Source organism: Theropithecus gelada, chromosome 12, assembly GCF_003255815.1.
Source record: "Theropithecus gelada isolate Dixy chromosome 12, Tgel_1.0, whole genome shotgun sequence".
NCBI lineage: Eukaryota > Metazoa > Chordata > Mammalia > Primates > Cercopithecidae > Theropithecus > Theropithecus gelada.
The window spans coordinates 82,791,184-82,813,640 of NC_037680.1; the positions used below are offsets into that span (position 1 = coordinate 82,791,184).

Consider the following 22,457-nt stretch of genomic DNA (forward strand, 5'->3'; position numbering starts at 1 on the left):
GCCCTTTTAAACATTCTGGTTTTTAACTACCTTTTTCTTGCTAACCACCTAAAGAAATTTGGTTGTAGGGATAGCATCGATTCTACCACTTTTTTTTTTTTTTTGCGGGGTGGAGACAGTCTCGCTGGAGTGCAGTTCATGTGATCTCGGCTCACTGCAAGCTCCGCCTCCCGCCACCACGCCCAGCTAATTTTTTTGTATTTTTAGTAGAGACAGCGTTTCACCATGTTAGCCAGGATGGTCTCGATCTCCTGACCTCGTGATCCACCTGTCTCGGCCTCCCAAAGTGCTGGGATTACTGGCGTGAGCCATCGCGCACAGCTTTCTACCATGTGTTTTTTTTTTAACTATGGAAGTATCCTAGACAGCATTTAATAAGTCAGGGATTACATACAGGATTTTCCATCACATGCTAATAATGTGATTAACTGGTGTCCTGGCTAAATGCTACGTGGAAGTGATGCTGAAGGAACATCTAAGCTCAACGAGAAAGAGTGCTGAGGTTAGTTAGCAATGTCTACCACCAGCAAGGTTTAAAAGGCCACTTTTTTATGGAACAAATGTGATCTTACTTTTTACCGTTAGGGATAATGCACTCTGGACTTGAAAACTGACCTGTTATTTTAGCTTCTTTCTCTTCTATCATAAGTAAATACCACACATGTGACACCATGGACCATATATTATCTTACCAATCTTCTGCTATTCATTGCTTGGTTTCTCTTAAGTGATATTATTATTCTTTCCTTCAGCATAGCCTATAACAGCCTACTTTATAAACTTCTACTTAGTATCTCTCCTAAGAAGCACATTCTCATCAGTATAGTTTTTACTACAGATCTACAAATGGAAGGATTTTACTTCAATCTTTTCATTTACTCAACATTCAACATTTACTGTTTATCTATTACGCTCAGCACTACAGAAGAGAGACCAACATTTCAAAGAGTTTGCAATGCAATTTAGACAAGATAAACACCTATCAAAAGTTAAAACAATTCAAAAAAGAATAAAATCAGTAACAAAAACAGTGGGGCAGACGGGCCAATGATTCAAACATCTGACCACAAATCAGAAAAATCTGTGAGCACTGAAAAGTTTCAGACTCCTAGGAGCTACCCGAAATCTACTGAAACAGAGATCTCCATGGTATGGGGCCCAGGATTCTTCATTTTGAATTCTTCCCTGACCTCTGACAGAAGGTCTACACTTGCGAGTTCTCGTAGAGCTAGCAAGTGTGATAAATATCTTTCACACAAGATAGAAAACAGTAAAGTATCACAACAGAGGTCAGGGTAAGGTGTTACTGAAGTTCACTGGAAAGACAGCTGGAAGGCCTGGATGCAGTGGCTCACGCCTGTAATCCCAGCACTTTGGGAGGCCAAGGTGGGCAGATCACTTGAGGTCAACAGTTCTACTAACATGGCAAAACCCTGTCTCTACTAAAAATATAAAAAGTACCCAGGTGTAGTGGTGTATTCCTATAATCCCAGCTACTCAGGAGGCTGAGGCAGGAGAACCATTTGAACCTGAGAGGTGGAGGTTGCAGGAAACTGAGACAGCAACAGTGCACTCCATCCTGGATGACAGAGCAAGATTTTGCCTCAACAAAATAAATAAATAAATAAATAAATAAATAAATAACTCTGCTGGAAGAAAAGAAAGGCTTTGCAGAGGAGGTGACAGCAGAAATGAACCCTGAAGAAAGAGGACCTCACACAAATAGAAAACGTAAGCCAAGATACAGAGATAGACAGGATGGTGAAGAGCAAGAATGTAAGTAGCTTGGTGTGGCTAAGGTAAGGGGTCTATAAGGGAATAATGATAGGTAAGGTTAGCTTTCTAAACTTAAATATCAAATTAAAGAGTTTAACCTTTATTCCACAGGCAAAGCAGGAGACTTGTAATTTTTTACATTTTGCACTCCTAACTGCTAAGCTTTGTAATTGTTAAGAAAACACAATCACAGAGGTGTGCCATGACAATGATTATAGTCAGCAGCAGATACAAAATCAATGGAAGAAGAGAGAGAAGAGTAAAACTCCGGGAAAGAGATAACAAGGATCCATGCTAGGATGGAAGGAGGAGGACTGGAGAGTGTGAGGCAATCTGCATGCATAAAGACATGTATAAAGACAAGCTTTGTCAGCTGGCAAGGACCAGGGAAGGGACAATAAGCAGGCAGCAGTTTCCACCAGCAAAGACTGGGAAGAAGAACAGTAACATAATGTATAAAACAAGGAACTAAAAATACAAAAAAAAATTAGCTTGGCATGGTGGTGCATGCCTGTAGTCCCAGCTACTTGGGAGGCTGAGGCAGGAGAATTACTTGAACCCAGGAGGCAGAGGTTGCAGTGAGCCAAGATCACAAGCCACTGCCCTCCAGCCTGGGCGACAGAACAAGACTCCATCTCAAAAACAAAACAAAACAAACGAACAAAAAAAACATGTAACGGCCATTATCATAATTGAACTAACTCTTTGGTGACTCAGTATGAAGGATTAGAAAGTCAATGACTCAATGGCTCAGAATCTGCATAACTAGGAAAATAGAAGTCTCATTCATACAAAAAAGGAAAGGCAGGTCTTGAAGGGAAGGCAAAGCTTGGGTCGATAATCAGTTGCCAAAATTGTTACTTTAAAAAGATGCACCTGCGCCCCTGCCACTGCTATCACCACCTCAGTGTCACCTGGCTCCAGTCCCGCTCTTAGGACAGCACTGCCACAGCTGCATGGCCCTGCCTGCCTCCTGTGCTGCGCAGCCACTGCGTGTGCCCCAGATGGCGCTTTACCCCCAGGACTGGCTTAAAATAGCGAAGTGATCATCATGGCCGATGAGAGGCAGGACTGGATTGCAGCTCTGACAGACAGAGCAGAGTGCAGAAGCTTGCATAGTGAATTTTAGCTCCAGAACAACTGCAAGAACAAACCAGGAATCCCAAGAGGACCCACAGACCCTCTGAAGGAAGTGGACTGCTCCTGCAGGACCTGGAGACATTCCAAACACTGTGAGTGCCCAAACTGCAGAAGTAGGAAAGGGAGATCCTCTGCTCCGAACACACACCCGCGCTGGGGAAACTGAAGGTCTGGTTTACAGGAGAAGTTTCCGACCTTACCTGGACTTGAGTCAATTTAGAGAGCTGAGCAAAATACAGGGGTAGAGGAAGCAGCGGGAAAGGTTCCGGGAGCTCACTGGTTCCCCAAGCAGGTCATTCCTGCCTGGCATCACAGAGATCTTTTGGGAGGGCAGCCAGAGGCATGGGGAAAATGCCACAGGGAGAAGGAAATCTCCAGCTGAACTTTGTAACAATCTGAACTGGGTGAGAAGCCTCCTGGCCAGAATGTGGGGGAGGCCACAAATCCTGTGTGCAGACTCCACAGGTGGGGAAAGAACCAAAGCCCTTTTCTTTCCCAGCTGGGAGGCAGGTAGCCTGGGGCAAGTTCTCAAGCCCTGCTCACCTACTGCCTGGAAACAGACTGGGCCATTAGGTGGGGCATGGTGGGAGTGAGGCTGGCCCTTCAGATTGTGTGGGAGCTGGGTGAGGTCTATGACTGCTGGCTTTCCCCCACTTCCCTGACAACCTACGTGATTCAGCAGAGGCAGCCATAATCCTCCTAAATACACAACTCCATTGACCTGGGAACCTTTGCCTAGACACATTGTCACCAGGTTATCCAAAGTTAAGACGAAGGAAAGAATCTTAAGAGCTGTGAGACAGAAGCACCAGGTAACCTATAAAGGAAAACCTATGAGATTAACAGCAGATTTCTCAAGAGAAACCCCACAAACTAGAAGGGATTGGGCCCTATCTTCAGCCTCCTTAAACAAAACAATTGTCAGCCAAGAATTTTGTATCCAGCAAAACTAAGCATCACATATGAAGGAAAGATACAGTCATTTTCAGACAAACAAATGCTGAGAGAATTCACCATTACCAAACCACCACTACAAGAACTGCTAAAAGGAGCTCTAAATCTTGAAACAAATACTGGAAACACATCAAAACAGAATCTCTTTAAAGCACAAATCATATAGGACCTATAAAACAAAAATACAAGTTAGAAAGTGAAACAAAAAACAAAAAACCAAAGCACACAGGCAACAAAGAGCACAATGAAAGCAATGGTACCTCATATTTCAATACTAACATTGAATGTAAATAGCCTAAATGCTCCACTTAAAAGATACAGAACCACAGAATGGATAAGAACCCACCAACCAACTATCTGCTGCCTTCAGGAGACTCACCTAACATATAAAGACTCACATAAACTTAAAGGCACAGAAAAAGGCATTTCATGCAAATGAACACCAAAAGCAAGCAGGGGTAGCTATTCTTATATCAGACAAAACAAACTTTAAAGCAACAGCAGTTAATAGAGACAAAGAGGGATATTATATAATAGTAAAAGGCCTTGTCCAACAACTGCAGAATACACACGTTCTATTCAACAGCACACGGAACTTTCTCCAAGATAGAACCATATGCTAGGCCACAAAACGAGCCTCAGTAAATTTAAGAAAATTGAAATTATATCAAGCACTCTCTCAGACCACAGTGGAATAAAACTGGGAACCAACTCCAAAGCGAACCTTCAAAACCACGCAAATACATGGAAATTAAATAACCTGCTCCTGAAAGAGCATTGGGTCAAAACCAAAATCAAGATGGAAATTTAAAAATTCTTCAAATTGAACAACAATAATGACACAACCTATCAAAACCTCTTGGATACAGCAAAGGCAGTGCTAAGAGGAAAGTTCATAGCCCTAAACGCCTACATCAAAAAGACTGGAAGAGCACAAACTGACATTCTAAGGTCACACATCAAGGAAGCAGAGAAACAAGAACAAACTAAACCCAAACCCAGCAGAAGAAAGGAAATAACCAATATCAGAGCAGAACTAAATGAAACTGAAACAAACAAACAAAATACAAAAGATAAATGAAACAAAAAGCTGGTTCTTTGAAAAGATAAATAAAATTGATAAGCCATTAGCAAGATTAACCAAGAAAAGAAGAGAGAAAATCCAAATAACCTCAATAAGGAACAAAACAGGAGATGTTACAACTGATACCACTGAAATACAAAAGATCATTCAAGGCTACTATGAACACCTTTATGTACATAAACTAGAAAACCTAGAAGAGATAGATAAATGATAAATTCCTGGAAAAATACAACACTCCTAGCTTAAATCAAGAAGAATTAGATACCCTGAGCAGACCAATAACAAGCAGCAAGATTAAAATGGTAATTTAAAAATTACCAACAAAAACCATTCCAGGACCAGACTTATTCACAGCAGAATTCTACCAGACATTCAAAGAAGAATTAGTACCAATCCTTTTTACACTATTCCACAAGATAGAGAAAGAAGGAACCCTCCCTAATTCATTCTATGACGCCAGCATCACCCTAATACCAAAACCAGGACATAACCAAAAAAGAAAACCACAGACCAATATCCCTGATGAACACAGATGCTAAAACCCTTAACAAAATATTAGCTAACCAAATCCAACAACTTATCAAAAAGATAATTCACCATGTCAAGTGAGTTTCATACCAGGGATGCAGAGATGGTTTAACATAAGCAAGTCAAGAAATGTGATACACCACATAAACAGAATTAAAAACAAAAATCACCTGATCATCTCAATATATGCAGAAAAAGCATTTGAAAAAATCCAGCACCCCTTTATGATTAAAACTTTCAGCCAAATTGGCATACAAGGGACATACCTCAATATAATAAAAGCCATCTATAACCCACAGCCAACAAAATACTGAATGGGGAAAAGTTTAAAGCATTCCCTCTGAGAACTGTAACAAACAAGGATGCCCACTCTCACTACTCCTCTTCAACATAGTACTGGAAGTCCTAGCTGGAGCAATTAGATAAGAGAAAGAAATAAAGGGCATCCAAATCAGTAAAGAGGAAGTCAAACTGTCACTGTTTGCCGACGATCTGATAATTTACCCTTGAAATCCATTAAGACTACAGAAAGCTCCTAGAACTGATAGAAGATTCAGCAAAGTGTCTGGATACAAGATTAACATATGTAAATCAGTAGCTCTTCTATATAGCAACAGCGACCAAGCAGAGAATCAAATCAAGAACTCAATCTGTTTTATAATAGCTGCAAAATAGAATAATAATAATAAAATACTTAGGATTATACCTAACAAAGGAGGCAAAAGACCTCTACAAGGAAAACTACAAAACACTGCTGAAAGAAATCATGGTGACACAAACAAATGGAAACACATCCCATGCTCATGGATGGGTAGAATCAATATTGTGAAAATGACCATACTGCCAAAAGCAATCTACAAATTCAACATATTCCCAATCAAAATACCACCTCATTCTTCACAAAATTAGAAAAAACAATTCTAAAATTCCTAAGGAACCAAAAAAGAGCCCACATAGCCAACACAAGACTAAGCAAAAACAACAAATCTGGAAGCATCACACTACCTGATTTCCAACTATACTATAAGGCCACAGTCACCAAAAAAGCATGGTATTGGTATAAAAATAGGTACATAGACCAATGGAACAGAATAGAGAACCCAGAAATAAACTCAAATATTTACATCCAACTAATCTTTGACAAAGCAAACAAAAACATAAAGTGGAAAAAGAACACCCTTTCAACAAATGGTGCTGGGATAATTGGCTAGCCACGTGTAGGAGAATGAAACTGGATCCTCATCTCTCACCTTATACAAAAATCAACTCAAGGTCAATTAAAGACTTAAATCTAACACCTGAAACTATAAAAATTCTAACATTGGAAAAACACTTCTAGATATTGGCTTAGGCAAGGAGTTCATGACAAGAACCCAAAAGCAAATGCAGTAAAAACGAACATAAATAGCTGGGACATAATTAAACTAAAGAGCTTTTGCACAGCAAAAGGAACAGTCAGCAGAGTAAACAGACAACCCACAGAGTGGGAGAAACTCTTCACAATCTATATATCTGACAAACGATATATAGATATTGATATATAGATATAACAATATATAGATATTGTTAATATCCAGAATTGACAACGAACTCAAACAAATCAGTAAGAAGAAAACAAACAATCCCAATAAAAAGTGGGCTATGTTCAGCTGGGCGCAGTGGCTCGTGCCTGTAAGTCCAGCATTTTGGGAGGCCAAGGCAGGCGGATCACGAGGTCAGGAGATCGAGACCATCCTGGCTAACACGGTGAAACCCCGTCTCTACTAAAAATACAAAAAATTAGCCAGGCATGGTGGTGGGCGCCTGTAGTCCCAGCTACTTGGGAGGCTGATGCAGGAGAATGGCGTGAACCCAGGAGGCAGAGCTTGCAGTAAACCGAGATGGCGCCACTGCACTCCAGCCTGGGCGACAGAGTGAGACTCCATCTCAAAAAATAAAAAAATAAAAAAAGTGGGCTAAGGGCATGAATAGACAATTCTCAAAAGAAGATAAACAAATGGGCAATAAACATATGGAAAAATGCTCAACATCACTAATTGCAAATTTGATTTGCAGGGAAATGCAAATTAAAACCACAATGCGATACCATCTTACTCCTGCAAGAATGGCCATAATCAAAAAATCAAAAATCAGTAGATGTTGGCGTGGATGTGGTGATCAGGGAATACTTCTACACTGCTGGTGGGAATGTAACTAGTACAGCCACTATGGAAAACAGTGTGGAGATTCCTTAAAGAACTAAAAGAAGAACTCCCATTTGACCCAGCAGTCCCACTACCAGGTATCTACCCAGAGGAAAAGAAATCATTATGCGAAAAAGATACTTGCACACACATTTATAGTAGCACAATTCGCAACTGCAAAATCATGGAACCAACCCAAATGCCCATCAGTCAACAAGTGGATAAAGAAAACTGTGGTGTGTGTATATGTGTGTGTGTGTGTGTGTGTGTGTGTGTATGATGGAATACTACTCAGCCATAAAAAGGAATGAATTAATGGCATTTGCAGTGACCTGAATGAGACTGGAGACTATTATTCTAAGTGAAGTAACTCAGAAATGGAAACCCAAACATCCTATGTTCTCACTGATATGTGGGAGCTAAGCTATGAGGACCCAAAGGCATAAGCAAGATACACTGGACTCTGGGGACTTGGGGGGAAGGGAGGAAGGGGAGCAAGGGATAAAAGACTACAAATAGGGTGCAGTGAATACTGATCAGGTGATGGGTTCACCAAGATCTCACAAATCGCCACTGAAAAGCTTACTCATGTAACCAAATACCACCTGGACCCCAATAACCGATGGAAAACGGAAAAAATAAAAATAAAAAAGATGCTATTACTGCAGAATGGAAGGACTAAATCAGTGCTTCTCAAGTTAAGTGCAGAAAGACGCACTTGAGTGCTGAGGCATGTTACATGATTACACAATTTTCTAAAGCTTATTCATAATTTCCACACTTATTCTATCACAGACCAGTAATAAGCAGTTTGTAGACTGACACAGGTCCACAGGCCAACCCTTGCAAGGACATAATTTAGAACATCTCCAGGATGCTTCCCACTTCTAAGATCAATGACAACGATATTTCAAACCTGGTTGCTGATGAAGAGTAGGAAACAGAAGAGAAAGGCCAGTTTCCCTTCATTTAGCAGTGACAAAACCTGGCACCTAATGCATTCTCAGTATGTGTTTGTTTCCTTCCTTCTTTAACTTTCCATATCTGTGAAATGAGATACACCTAGCCTACCCCCCAAGATTGTTAAGAAAAAGGAGAGAAATGATACCTGTGAAGTGACAATATAAATACAGACATTGTTATTACTAAAATGTTATTAACAACCCTACAGAGCAGCAAATTCTACACCTGATATTCTAAGATTCCAGGCTTGTCCATAATCTCAAGGCATGACATGAACTTCTCCAAATGAAATTCATTTTAATTTACTTTATTAAGACAACCAAACAGCAAAATGGTAATACCTCTAATAAAAATAGGAGAATCAGAAAGAGGCATACATATTAAGAAAAATATTGGCTGGGCGCGGTGGCTCAAGCCTGTAATCCCTGCACTTTGGGAGGCCGAGACGGGCGGATCACGAGGTCAGGAGATCGAGACCATCCTGGCTAACACGGTGAAACCCCGTCTCTACTAAAAAATACAAAAAACTAGCCGGGCGAGGTGGCGGGCGCCTGTAGTCCCAGCTACTTGGGAGGCTGAGGCAGGAGAATGGCGTGAAACCGGGAGGTGGAGCTTGCAGTGAGCCGAGATGGTGCCACTGCACTCCAGCCTGGGCGACAGAGCGAGACTCCCTCTCAAAAAAAACAAAAGAAAGAAAAAGAATGAGTTTAGTTTTAGAAATGCTGAATTTAAGGTATTGACCAAATACGTGATGAGAAATATCCAACAAGCAGTTCAAACTCAAAAGATTTATCGTTAGACATGAGTAAAAGATTTAGGAGTCATTCAGGCCGGGCGCGGTGGCCCACACCAGTAATCCCAGCACTTTGGGTAGGCGAGGTGGGAGGATCATGAGGTCAGGAAATCGAGACCATCCTGGCTAACACTGTGAAACCCTGTCTCTACTAAAATAACTGGGCGTGGCAGCAGGCGTCTATAGTCCCAGCTACTCCAGAGGCTGAGGCAGGAGAATGGCGTGAACCCGGGAGGCGGAGCTTGCAGTGAGCCGAGATCATGTCACTGCACTCCAGCCTGGGTGACAGTGCAAGACCCCCTCCCAAAAAAAAAAAAAAAAAAAAAAAAGATTTGGGAGTCATTCACAAAAAGATAACAAGTAAACCCAGTTAGAATGGCTATCATTAAAAAGACATAAAATAACAGATAATGGCTACGAAGTGGAGAAACGGGAACTCTTATACACTGTTGGTGGGAATCTAAATTAGTACAACCTCTATGGAAAACGGTATAAAGATTTCTCAAAGTAAAAATATAACTATAGAACTACCATTCAATCCAGCAATCCCATTACCAGGTATCTACTCAAAGGAAAATAAGTCAATGTATCAAAATTATATCAGCACTCATATGTTTATAACAGCACTATTCAGAATCACAAAGAATAGAATCAACCTAAGTGTCCATCAGTGGACAAATGGATAAAGAAAATGTGTTGCATGTATACACAATAGAATGCTATTGAGCCCAAAAAAAGAACAAAATCATGTCTTTTGCAGCAACATATGTAGAACTGGAGGCTTATCATAAGTGAAACAAGGCAGGCACAGAAAGACAAGTATCACATGTTCTCACTCATAAGTGGGTACTAAAAAACATGTTCACATAGACGTAGAGAGTGGAGTGATAGACAATGAAGACTCAGAAGAGTGAGGGGGTGGAAGAGGGGAGGATGATGACAAATTGGTTAATAGGTACAACATATGTCATTCAGGTGATTGGTACCCTAAAAGCCCTGACTTGATCACTACACAATCTATGCATAACAAAACTGCACATGGCTGGGCGCGGTGGCTCATGCCTATAATCCCAACACTTTGGGAGGCCGAGGCGGGAGGATCACCTGAGGTCAGGAGTTCAAGACCAGTCTGACCAACATGGAGAAACCCCGTCTCTACTAAAAAAAAATACAAAATTAGCCTGGCGTGGTGGCGCATGCCTGTAATCCTAGCTACTCAGGAGGCTGAGGCAGGAGAATTGCTTGAACCCGGGAGGTTGCGATGAGCCGAGATTGTGCCATTTCACTCCAGCCTGGGCAACAACAGCGAAACTCCATCTCAAAGACAAAACAAAACAAAACTGCATATGTACCCCATAAATGTGTACAAATAATATGGAAATAAAATTACTAGTCATCTGTTTTATTCTATTTTGATCTGTGTATTAGAATATTTGTGGTATAGCCAGGTGCGGTGGCTCACACCTGTAATCCCAGCACTTTGGGAGGCTGAGGCAGGTGGATCATGATTTCAGGAGATCAAGACCATCCTGGCTAACACAGTGAAACACCGTCTCCACTAAAAAAATACAAAAAATTAGCAGGGCGTAGTGGCGGGCACCTGTAGTCCCAGCTACTCAGGAGGCTGAGGCAGGAGAATGGCGAGAACCCAGGAGGCGGAGCTTGCAGTGAGCTGAGATTGGGATACTGCACTCCAGCCTGGGTGACAGAGCAAGATCGTCTCAAAAAAAAAAAAAAAAAAAAAAAAAAAAAAAATATTTGGAATATTTGAGGTATAAAGATGAATAAATTGTGTTCTTCTTTGACCTTGAGGGTAAAAAAAGTTACCTGATAAAACTTCTAAAAGAAAAAAAGAGAAAGAAACACTTGACAGCATATGGTAGTTTAGATATACGAAGAGAACTTACCATTCTAAAGCAACTACATACTAGGTGAAATATATTTATGAATGCATTGTTGGTCCCAATAGGAAGTAGAGGAGATCTCTTCCCCTAACTGCGCATCAAAAAGTAAATAAACGATAAATAGAAAAAACCTGGGCCAGGCACAGTGGCTCACACCTGTAATCCTAACACTTTGGGAGACCTAGGTGGGAGGATAGCTTAAGCCCAGGAGTTCGAGAGTGGCCTGGGCAACATGGCAAAACCCATTCCTACAACAAAATGCAAAAATAGCCAGGCGTGGTGGTGCACACCTGTAGTCCCAGCTACTTAGGAGGCTGAGGTTGGAGGACAGCTTGACCCTGGAAGGTCACTCCAGCCTGGGTAACAGAGTGAGACCCTGTCTCAGAAAACAAACAAACAAATGAACTCAAAACTGAAGCTAAAGGTAGAAGCAGAGAGAAAAAGAGAGGAGGTAGGCTGATTTCAAAGTACTTGCTGATATAAATTATCATCCTAACAAGTTAACGTAGCTAAATTTGAGTTTCCAGGATAAGTCCAAAACCTATAAAACCAAGGATTACCATGCAAATAAGTAGGTAAGCCACTTTGTGTGCCAAAAAGAAAAAACATGATAAATGACAGACTCATACTTACAAGGACCCCAAAGGTGGGACTTATGACACACAAAAGTTGTGTAAGAAAGGTATAAAGGGGCTGGGTGCGGTGGCTCACGCTGGTAATCCCAGCACTTTGGGAGGCTGAGGCGGGCAGATCACCTGAAGTCGGAAGTTCAAGACCAGCCTGACCAACACGGAGAAACCCTGTCTCTACTAAAAACACAAAATTAGCCAGGCATGGTGGTACATGCCTGTAATCCCAGCTACTTGGGAGGCTGAGACAGAAGAATCACTTGAACCCGGGAGGCAGAGGTTGCGGTGAGTCGAGATTGCGCCATTGCACTCCAGCCTGGGTGACAAGAGCAAAACTCCGTCTCAAAAAAAAAAAAAAAAAGAAATGTATAAATGATGTTCCAGCTATGGCTTAGTCTCTTGGTTCTGGGCTCAGTGGCACGGCCTCAAAATTTTATTTAATAAATAAACTCTTAAAAATAAAAAATTATTTTAAACCAAAATTTCATGGATGTTTTACCCAAAATAAAGGAAACAAGGCAATTATGTCCATCCTCACTCTTTCTATTCAATAATTTACTGAAAATCTTAGCCAGTACATAAGGCCAGAAAAAGCAATACGAGGCATAAAGATTGGAAGGAAGTAAAACTGTCATTCGCCATGACATGATTGTTTACAGAGAAAATCATAAAGAATTTACCCAGAAAAGTTAGAATAAGTAAATTATCAAAATTGCAATACATATTGACAATTCAACCTAACAACAAATTATTTCTACATATAAGTGGCAAACAAATGAAAAATAAAATCATAAAAAAAATCGGTTTACAACAGCATTGAAAGCAAAATACTTTGAAATAAATTTAATAAAATATATGCAAGACTGTCACACCAAAAATTTAACTCTAATGAAGACAATTTTAAAAGACCTAAACTAGAGCAGTATTCCATATTCATGGATTGGAAGACTTAATATTGTTAAAATGTAAATTCTCCACAAATCAACTTATAATAAAAACCACAATCACAATAGTATTGTTAGTGGAAAATGACAATTTGATTCTAAAATTTGTGTGTAAATAAAAAATACCTAGAATAGTCAAAATAATTGTGAAAAATGACTATGTTGTAGGATTCAAACCACTGAATTTCTACAGGTACTCTATAACCACAATTAACTAAGTAAATAAGTCTGGAAGTAGTCTAAAAATTTAAAAATTAATCAATAGAACAGAAAAGACTTCAGAAATAGGTTCACACCTAATATGCTTAATTAATTTGTCACAAAGGCACCACAGCAAATAAATAGGAAATAAAAGTATTTTCAACAAGTACTTTTGCAACAACTAGATAGCCATATAAAAGAATAAACTTTGGCCAGGGGCAGTGGCTCATGCCTGTAATCCTAACACTTTGGGAAGCCGAGGTGGGCAGATCACCTGAGGTCAGGAGTTCGAGATGAGCCTGACCAACATGGAGAAACGCCGTCTCTACTAAAAATGCAAAATTAGCTGGGTGTAGTGGCTCATGCTTGTAATCCCAGCTACTCAGGAGGCTGAGGCAGGAGAATCACTTGAACCCACGAGGTGGAGGTTGCAGTGAGCCAAGGTCGAGCCATTGCACTCCAACCTGGGCAACAAGAGCAAAACTCCATCTCAAAAAATAAAAATAAAAAACTTTGACCCCAACCACAGTACACACAAAAAATTATATAAAATGGGTCACAGACATAAATGTTAAAGATAAGTTAAACCTACGAAGTTTCTAAATACAACAGAGGTGAAAAACCTCCACAACTTTAGAATGGTCAAAGATTTTTAAAGCGGTATACAGAAAGTAGTAATCATAAAAGGAAAAAATGGAATCAACTGGACTTTTTTAGTATTAACAACTTGTACTCATCAAAAAAATATTATTAACAGGCCAGGTGAGGTGGTTCATGCCGATAAGCTCAACACCTTGGGAGGCTGGGGTGAGAGGATCACTTAGGGCCAGGAGTTTCAGCCTGGGTAACATAGCAAGACCTTGTCTCTATTATTTTAAAAATAATAATAATCATCTTCAAAAATAAAAAAGATATCCTTAACAAAATAAAAACTCAAGTCACAGACTAAAAAAAACACTCTCAAAACATATATGTAGGCCAGGAATGGTGACTCATGCCTGTATTTGCAGCACTTTCAGAGGCTAAAGCAGGAGGATCATTTAAGGCCAGGAATGTGAGACCAGCCTGGGCAACATAGAAAAACCTTGTCTCTACAAAAAATAAAATAGGAGGCTGAGGCAGGAGGATCACTTAAGCTCATGACTTTGAGTCTGCAGTGAGCTATGACTGTACCACTGCACTCCAGCTTCAGCAACAGAGTGAGACCCTGTCTCTAAAAAACAACAAAAATATATATGTACCAAAGACTTGTACCCAAAATATATAATTAACTAGGACAAATCAATAATTTTTAAAAAATGTATTAGAAAGGGGGCACAAGTCTTGAAAAAATCATTTCCCAGAAAAGATCTTTGAATGGCCAATAAACACATGAAAGGTAAACAGCAGCAAAATGCAAAGTGAAATGACAATAAGAAACCATTTCACACCTCATTAGAATACCTAAAACTAAAAAGACTGACACCACCAAATGTTGGAGAGGATATTGAGAAAATAGAATTCTTATACATTGCTGGTACAAGTATAAAATTGCACAAACACTTCAAAAACTATTAAACTTCTTGTGAGGTTAAATATCCATCTGGAGTATACTCCATGTTGCCATTGAAAAGAATATATATTCTACTATTCACACACAAATAGGCTGAAAGTAAAGAGAGAGAAAAGGATATACGTGCAAACAGCAACTAGAAAAGAGCTGGAGTAGCCATGCTAACATCAAGACAAAGTAGACTTCAAAACAAAAAATGCCACTAGAGATGAAGAGGGGATATTTTATAATGATGTAAGTATCAATACTTAAGAAAAATACAGTAATTACAAACATACATGTACCTAACAACAGAGTCCCAAAATACATGAAGCAAAAACTGACAGAATTGAAGAATCAGACAATTTAACAGTAATAGTTGGGAGACTGCAATATCCTACTCCAAATAACAGAATAAAATTGAAGATCAGCAAGGAAATTGAAAAACTGAACACCATAAAACAACTAGATCTAAAAACATTCCACCCAACAGCAGAATACGCATTCTTCTCAAGTGCAATATAAAAGATTCTCTACAAGAGCATAAAACAAGTCTCAATAAATTTGAAAGGACTAAAATTATATAAACTATGTTCTCCAACAACAAAAGGCCGCATATTGTACAGTTTATATGTGAATATATATGAAATATAAGTGGTCAATAAAATTGACAACCCTTTAACCTACACTAACCAAGAAAAAAAGAAAAGTAATAAATTAGGAATAAAAGAATATACATTATCTAACTTAAAGAAAAATGAGGCCGGGCAGGGTGGCTCACCCCTGTAATCCCAGCACTTTGGCAGGCCGAGGTGGGCAGATCACCTGAGGTCAGGAGTTCAAAACCAGCCTAGCCAACATGGTGAAACTCCATCTCTACTAAATATACAAAAATTAGTCAGGTATGTGGGGCGCATGCCTGTAATCCCAGCTACTCGGGAGGCTGAGGCAGGAGAATCGCTTGAACCCAGGAGGTGCAGGTTGCACTGAGCCAAGATTGCACCACTGCACTCCAGCCTGGGCGACAGATTAAGACTCTGTCTCAAAAAAAAAAAAAAAAAAAAAAAACCAAGAAAGAAAAAATATTATAATGGAATGTCATTTTTAAAAACTGTATGCCAAAAACTTAGATAAAAAATGGACAAGTTCCTAGAGAGGCACAAGCTTCTGAATCTAACTCAAGAAAAAACATAAATAAACATATAACAAAGAGTAATCACAAAACTTCCCACAAAAAAAAGCCCAGGGCCAGGCGTGGTGACTCACACCTGTAATCCCAGCACTTTGGGAGGCCAAGGCAGGCAGATTACTTGATGTCAGGAGTTCAAGACCAGCCTGGCCAACATGGTAAAACCCCATATCTACTAAAAATACAAAAATTAGCCGGGCGTGGTGGTGCATGCCTGTAATTCCAGCTACTCAGGGAGCTGAGGCAGGAGAATCACTGGAACTCAGGAGGTTTAGTGAGCCTAAATCGCACCACTGCACTCCAGCCTGGGTGACAGAGTGAGCCTCTGTCTCAAAAAAATAAAGCCCAAGACCAGATGACTTCACTAGTGAATTATACTAAAACATTTAAAGAAGAATTAACATGTTAGACATAAATGCAATAATAGCCTTCCTTTCTGTTGTAGCCCTCAGTGGTTGCTGTCAAAATGGGCAAGTGCATGAAACCTGGGAAAGTGGTGCTGGTCCTGGCCAGCACTATTCTGGCTGAACACAAAGCTGTCATCATAAAGAACATTAATGATGGCACCTCAGACTGCCCCTACATCCAGGCTCTCGTGGTTGGAATTGATCGCTATCCCTGCAAAGTGACAGCTGCCATGGGCAAAAAGAAGATTACTAGGAGGTCAAAGATCGAGTCTTTTGTGAAGGTTTATAACTACATCGTCTTAACGCCTACAATGTACTCTGTGGATATCCCCTTACACAAAACTGTCATCCACAAGGATGTCTTCAGAGATCCTGCTCTTAAACACAAGGCCCAATGGGAGGGCAAGGTCAACTCAAAGAGAGATATAAGACGGGCAAGAACAAGCGGTTCTTCCAGAGGGTACAGTTTTAGATGTTTGTTTCTGTCTTAAAAATTAAATAAGTAAATGCCGTAATATAAACAATAACATTAAATTCAAATGGTCCAAACACTCCAAATAAAAAGCAGACACTGTCAGAGTAGAGAAATTAAATGGGCAGGAATGAAAGGAAACTGTTATAGGTTCTTACTCGTGAAGTGGTTTAACACTTGAAGGTAGACTGTGGTAATTAAAAATGTATAAAAAAACCCTACAACAGCCACTACAAAAACAAAGCATATGAGTACAGGTAATAAGCTATGAAAGAGATAAAATACAATCATAAAAAATAATTTAAAAAACAGGGAGAAAAGAACAAAGAATAGACAAGACAAATACAAAAGACAGTAAATTTAAACCCAATAGTATCAATAATCATATTAAATTTAAGTTGTCTAAATATTCCAAATAAAAAGCAGAGATTGTCAGAGGAGATAGAAAAGCAAGATCCAGTAATACATTGCCAACAAGAAACTCACTTGAAATATAAAGATGCAAACAGGTTAAAGGCAAAAGGACTGAAAAAGATACCAAGCTTTCACTAATCAAAAGAAAGATGGAGTGGCTATGTTAATGCTACATAAGGAAAGATCTTAGAGAAAACACTGTTACTGGGATATAGAGGACCATTTTATAATAATAAGGAGGCTACTTCATCAAAACAATCTTAAACAATTATGCATCTAATAACAGAAATACAAAATATGGGAAATAAACAATGACAGGCTCAAAAGGAGAAATAATCAAATTCACAAAGAGAGATTTCAAGATCCTTTTCTCAGTAATTGATATAATGACTTGAAAAACATCACCACAGATGTAGAAGACATGAACACTATTAACCAACTTGACCTCATTTACATTTATAGAATACTATATTCAAATGTGGTTTCTGATCACAGAATTAAACTAGAAATCAGTATCTGGGAAACCCCAAAATACTCAAAAACTAAATATCATTTCTAAATAGCCCATGGATCAAACAACAAATCAAAAGGGATATTTACAAAGCATTTTGGGGCTGGGCACAGTGGCTCATGTCTGTAATCCTGGCACTTTGGGAGGCCAAGGCGGGAGGATCACTTGAGCCCAGGAGTTTGGGACCCCATCTTCACAAGAAAATAAAAAATTAAAATTAGCCAGGTGTCTCAGTCACTCAAGAGGCTGGCGTGGGAGGATCTCTTAAGCCAGGAGGTCAAGGCTGCAGTGAGCCGTAATCATGCCACTGCACTCCAGCCTGGGTGACAGAGTGAAACCTTGTCTCAAAAAAGAAGTATTTTTAACTGAGTAAAAATGAAAATGTCTTATTAAAATTTGTGGGACACAGCTCCAACCAGTGTTTACAGGGAAGTGTATAACATGAAGAGTCAATATTAGAAAACAATCAAGATCTCAGTCAACTGTTTTAAGCTGTCACCTTAAAAACTACAAAAAGACAAGCAAATTAAACTCAAAACAAGCAGAAGGAAATAATAGTAATTAGAATACAAAGCAATGAAATTAAAAACAACAATAAAGAGAATCAAAGAAAGGAAAAGCAAGTTAAAAGGTGGCTCACGTCTGTAATCCTAGCACTTTGGGAGGCTGAAGCAGGTGGATCACCTGAGGTCAGGAGTTTGAGACCAGCTTGGCCAACAAGGCGAAACCCCGTCTCTACTAAAAACACAAAAATTAGCCAGGCGTGGTGGCGGGTGCCTATAATCCCAGCTACTTGGGAGGCTGAGGCAGGAGAATCACTTGAACTTGGTGGGTGGAAGCTGCCATGAGCTGAGATCGTGCCATTGCACTCCAGCATGGACGACAAAGCAAGACTCCACCTCAAAAAAAAAAAATCCTTTAGGGCTGGATACAGCAGCTCATGCCTGTACTCCCAATACTTTGGAAGGTCAACGCAGGAGGACTCCTTGAGGCAAGGAGTTTGAGACCAGCCTTGGCAACATAGTAAGACCCTATCTCCACAAAAATTTCAAAATGGTAGCCTGCACCTGTCGTCCCAGCTACTCAGGAGGCTGAGGCAGGAGGATCACTTGAGTCCAGAGAGTCAAGGCTGCAGTGAGCTATGATCTCACCACTACACTCTAGCCTGGGTGACAGGGTAAGACCCTGACTCAAGACAAACAAACAAAAAAATTCCTTATGGTACAATCCTGCATTAGCAAAAAACTCACAAAAAGGTTCTTTAGGCACAAACTTGGTGGCCAGACCACTGGCAGTTTTTCTTTCAAAAACTCAATGAACTAATTGAGGCATTTGGAATGGCAACACCCTCTTGAAGATATAATGAACAGCATAGGTAGGGCCAATTTTCCTTTTTTTTTTTTTGAGATGGAGTCTAGCTCTGTCACCCAGGCTGGAGTGCAGGGGCGCAATCTCGGCTCACTGCAACCTCCGCCTCCCGGGTTCAAGCAATTCTCCTGCCTCAGCCTCCTGAGTAGCTGGGATTAAGGCGTGCACCACCATACCCGACTAATTTTTGTATTTTTAGTAGAGATGGGGTTCCACCATGTTGGTCAGGCTGGTCTCAAACTCCTGACCTCATGATCCACCCACCTCGGCCTCCCAAAGTGCTGGGATTACAGGCATGAGCCACTGCGCTCAGCCAGGTAGGGCCAATTTTCTACAGCTCTCCATTTTCTACTACACTTAAATACAGCAAGGTACAACAAATGACAGGTAGCTGCAACAAGAAATTGGAATAAAGACAGAAGTTTAAAATACAGGTCAGGTCAGGCATGTTGGCTCATGCCTATAATCCCGGCACTTTCGGAGGCTAAGGCAGGAGGATCCCTTGAGACCAGAAGTTCAAGACCAACTTGGGTAACATAACAGGACCCCATCTCTACAAAAAATTTAAAAATTAGCCAACTGTGGTGGTGCACACCTGTAGTTCCAGCCACTCGGGAGGCTGTAGGGGGAGGATCGTTTGAGCCTTGGAGTTCAAGACTGCAGTGAGCTATGATCATGCCACTGCACTCTACCCTGGGCAACAGAGCAAGACTCCCATCTCAAAAAATAAACGAATGAATTAATTCATTAATTAAAATACAGGACAGAGATTCCTCTTAGAGATCAGAGTGGCGGATACAAATGTGGAGTTACAGGAATAGACGCGTGGGTAAACCAACATGTTTGCCCAACATTAAAAATATAGAGTGCTCCATGACTGGAGCGTAATAAGAGCCCAATAAGAATGTGCTGAATAAGTAAATGAACAAATGAATGAAAAATGAATGAGTGAAGGAAAAGAATGAAGGGAAAAAGATGAAAACAACAGCTGGGCACGAAGTAAGGATAAGTATCTGTTAAAAAAAAAAAAAAAAAAAAGGGAGGAAAACAGAGTAAAGGAAAAGAACCAGGAGAGCAGAGTATCATAGTAATCAAAGAGGAAGCAAGTTATGAAAGTGGCCAAGAAAGTAACATGCTACAGAGATAAAGAAAAATGAGGATGGCCACAAATCTAAAACAACAAAAGAAGTATTTGATAACTCTGCAAGAATAGAAGGCAGAATAGAATATACATTGTTCCCAATCAGTAGCATATACTGCCTATACTGATGTCAAGGTTACCTTAAGAATTAAATTAAGAATGATAACTACCATTTATTAATAATTTCCCATGTAACAGGTTTTTGCTGGATTTGTAAAATTAACCCAAAACATCACAAGTCAAATTAAGTTGATACGAATTACCATTAGAAAGTATGACTGATGGTATCTGTAACTGAAAAGCTTAAGCTCAATTGACTCTGTTGTGCTGTATCTGAAAGAACCTGCTAATGGTAAGGAAACAGTCTTGAATGACACATAAAATGGAACCTCAGCGTACGTAAGAAAAAAAAGGTGTAACATTCTCCAATACTATCTAGGGAGTAAGTAAGGCAGGAACAACTAGGTGGGAGATAAATCCCAAGACTGGAATAGATGCATCATGTTATTATAATTTAAGACACTGACCATTACTAAAATCCAACTAACCCTACTTGCTCTAATTCCATATCCAAATAAGCTTCTGATAATTTGCTTCCTGTGCAGTTTTGTTCAGTGACCATTTGTACTACTTGATGATTATATTTCTCAGCTAAGCTGGCATTTTAGTGTACAGATTAGTCTCTAGTCGATCAGTTCCCTAAGCCTAATCACATCTAGGTGTACTAACAAATCATATTTTTAATCCTATAAATTCAAAAACCATCACAGATAGCTGGTCTCCCTCTACATTGCTGAATATTCAAACCACAACATTTTAAATAAATAGTTAGCTGAGTGAGTGAGTCATATTTTGGCCCCACAGACAAGGATCTATCTTGGTATTGTCAAACTGCACCAAGTGAATCTGTAGAATGCTAAAAGCAGTCTCCTAAAAAAATTGGTTTTCTTACTATCATTGAAGGGGATGTGCATTCAACTTCTACAGATCTTAGACAAATGCTTTTTTTCCGAAGACATAACATGGGGAAAAAAAACGAAGACAGCTGTCAGTATACCCAAACAGCTTTCCAATAAGGAAGGTACAAAGAAAACCCCTCAGGAGATTTATCCTAAAAAAAAAAAACATTGTAGCACAGTAGAAATAAAGAATGTATCAATGTTGCAGAAGATAGAAGTGAAGTAAAAAAGCACTATTTCTACTACTGTGGAGATATAGCCAAGGAAGATACAGAGAGGCAAGACAGTGGGACTCCACGTAGCCCTCCAAGAGACCACGTGCAAGTTCCTCAACCTATGTGGGCCTTGCTTTCCTCTTCTGTAAAATGAGGAAATTGGATCAATTAATCTCTAAGGTTCTTTTCAATTATAGGTTCTATTATAATTAATTCCTTTAATGATGAGCGGGAAAGGTACAGAAACAAATTTACCAAGAAAATTTAAGAGTAGCTTTGCTCAAACAATATAGTACATTTCTTCCCAAGTGGAATCTATTTTACTTCCAATTTCTTAGAGTGAAATCTATTTTATTCCAACTTTTTTTTACCTTTATTTTATAATAAAACTAGATCTAATAACATAAAAGTATCAGCATATATAGCGAGAAATATCAATCTGCTACAGCGGTCATTCAAGAAGGAAAATAGGGCCGGGCGTGGTAGCTCATGCCTGTAATCCTAGCACTTTGGGAGGCCTAGGCGGAGAGATCACTTGAGGTCAGGAGTTTGAAACCAGCCTGGCCAACATGGTGAAACCCCGTCTCTACTAAAAACACAAAAAAATTAGTCAGGAGTGGTAGCGGGCGCCTATAATCCCAGCTACTCGGGAGGCTGATGAAGGAGAATTGCTTGAACCCAGGAGGAAAAGGTGGCAGTAAGCCAAGATCACGCCACTACACTCCAGCCTGGGTGACAGAGCGAGACCCCATCTCAAAAAAAAAGAATAAAAACAGAACAGAAGACTTACGCATGTCTTTGATATCTGAGGGTTTCCCGGATGGACCATGCAACCTGGTAGGGCGAGGCCTGCTCTGAGTCCTCTGGTTCCTCTCCGCTCTCTTCAGACCAGTCCAAACCTGGGGTAGACAGGAGATATTGCATTGCAAATTAGAAAACATTTACTTTTATTCAAACTTTGAATTAAAAAGCTACACAAAATAACATAACCCAACACACCTATCACAAGTACTATCGTGGTGTGAATAAATGCCTCCTGATGAATTTCATTTCTGTTCATACAAAGATAATCGATTTGTTTTTGGTTTTGTTTTTGATGGAGTCTCACTCTGTTGCCCAGGCTGGAGTGCAGTGGCACGATCTTGGCTCAC

The 22,457-nt window shown here is 39.9% G+C and overlaps 1 protein-coding gene and 1 pseudogene across 2 annotated transcripts in view; one reads left to right on the plus strand and one right to left on the minus strand.

Moving 5' to 3' along the window:
- Nucleotides 1-22,457, minus strand: part of INO80D (INO80 complex subunit D) — a 94,799-nt gene that overhangs the window by 35,878 nt on the left and 36,464 nt on the right. For both annotated transcript variants that reach the window (XM_025405238.1, XM_025405239.1), the window contains one exon: nt 22,097-22,205. In XM_025405238.1, the coding sequence (XP_025261023.1) occupies nt 22,097-22,205 (109 nt within the window). The remainder of the gene's footprint in view (nt 1-22,096; nt 22,206-22,457) is intronic.
- Nucleotides 16,286-16,698, plus strand: LOC112636517 (annotated as a pseudogene).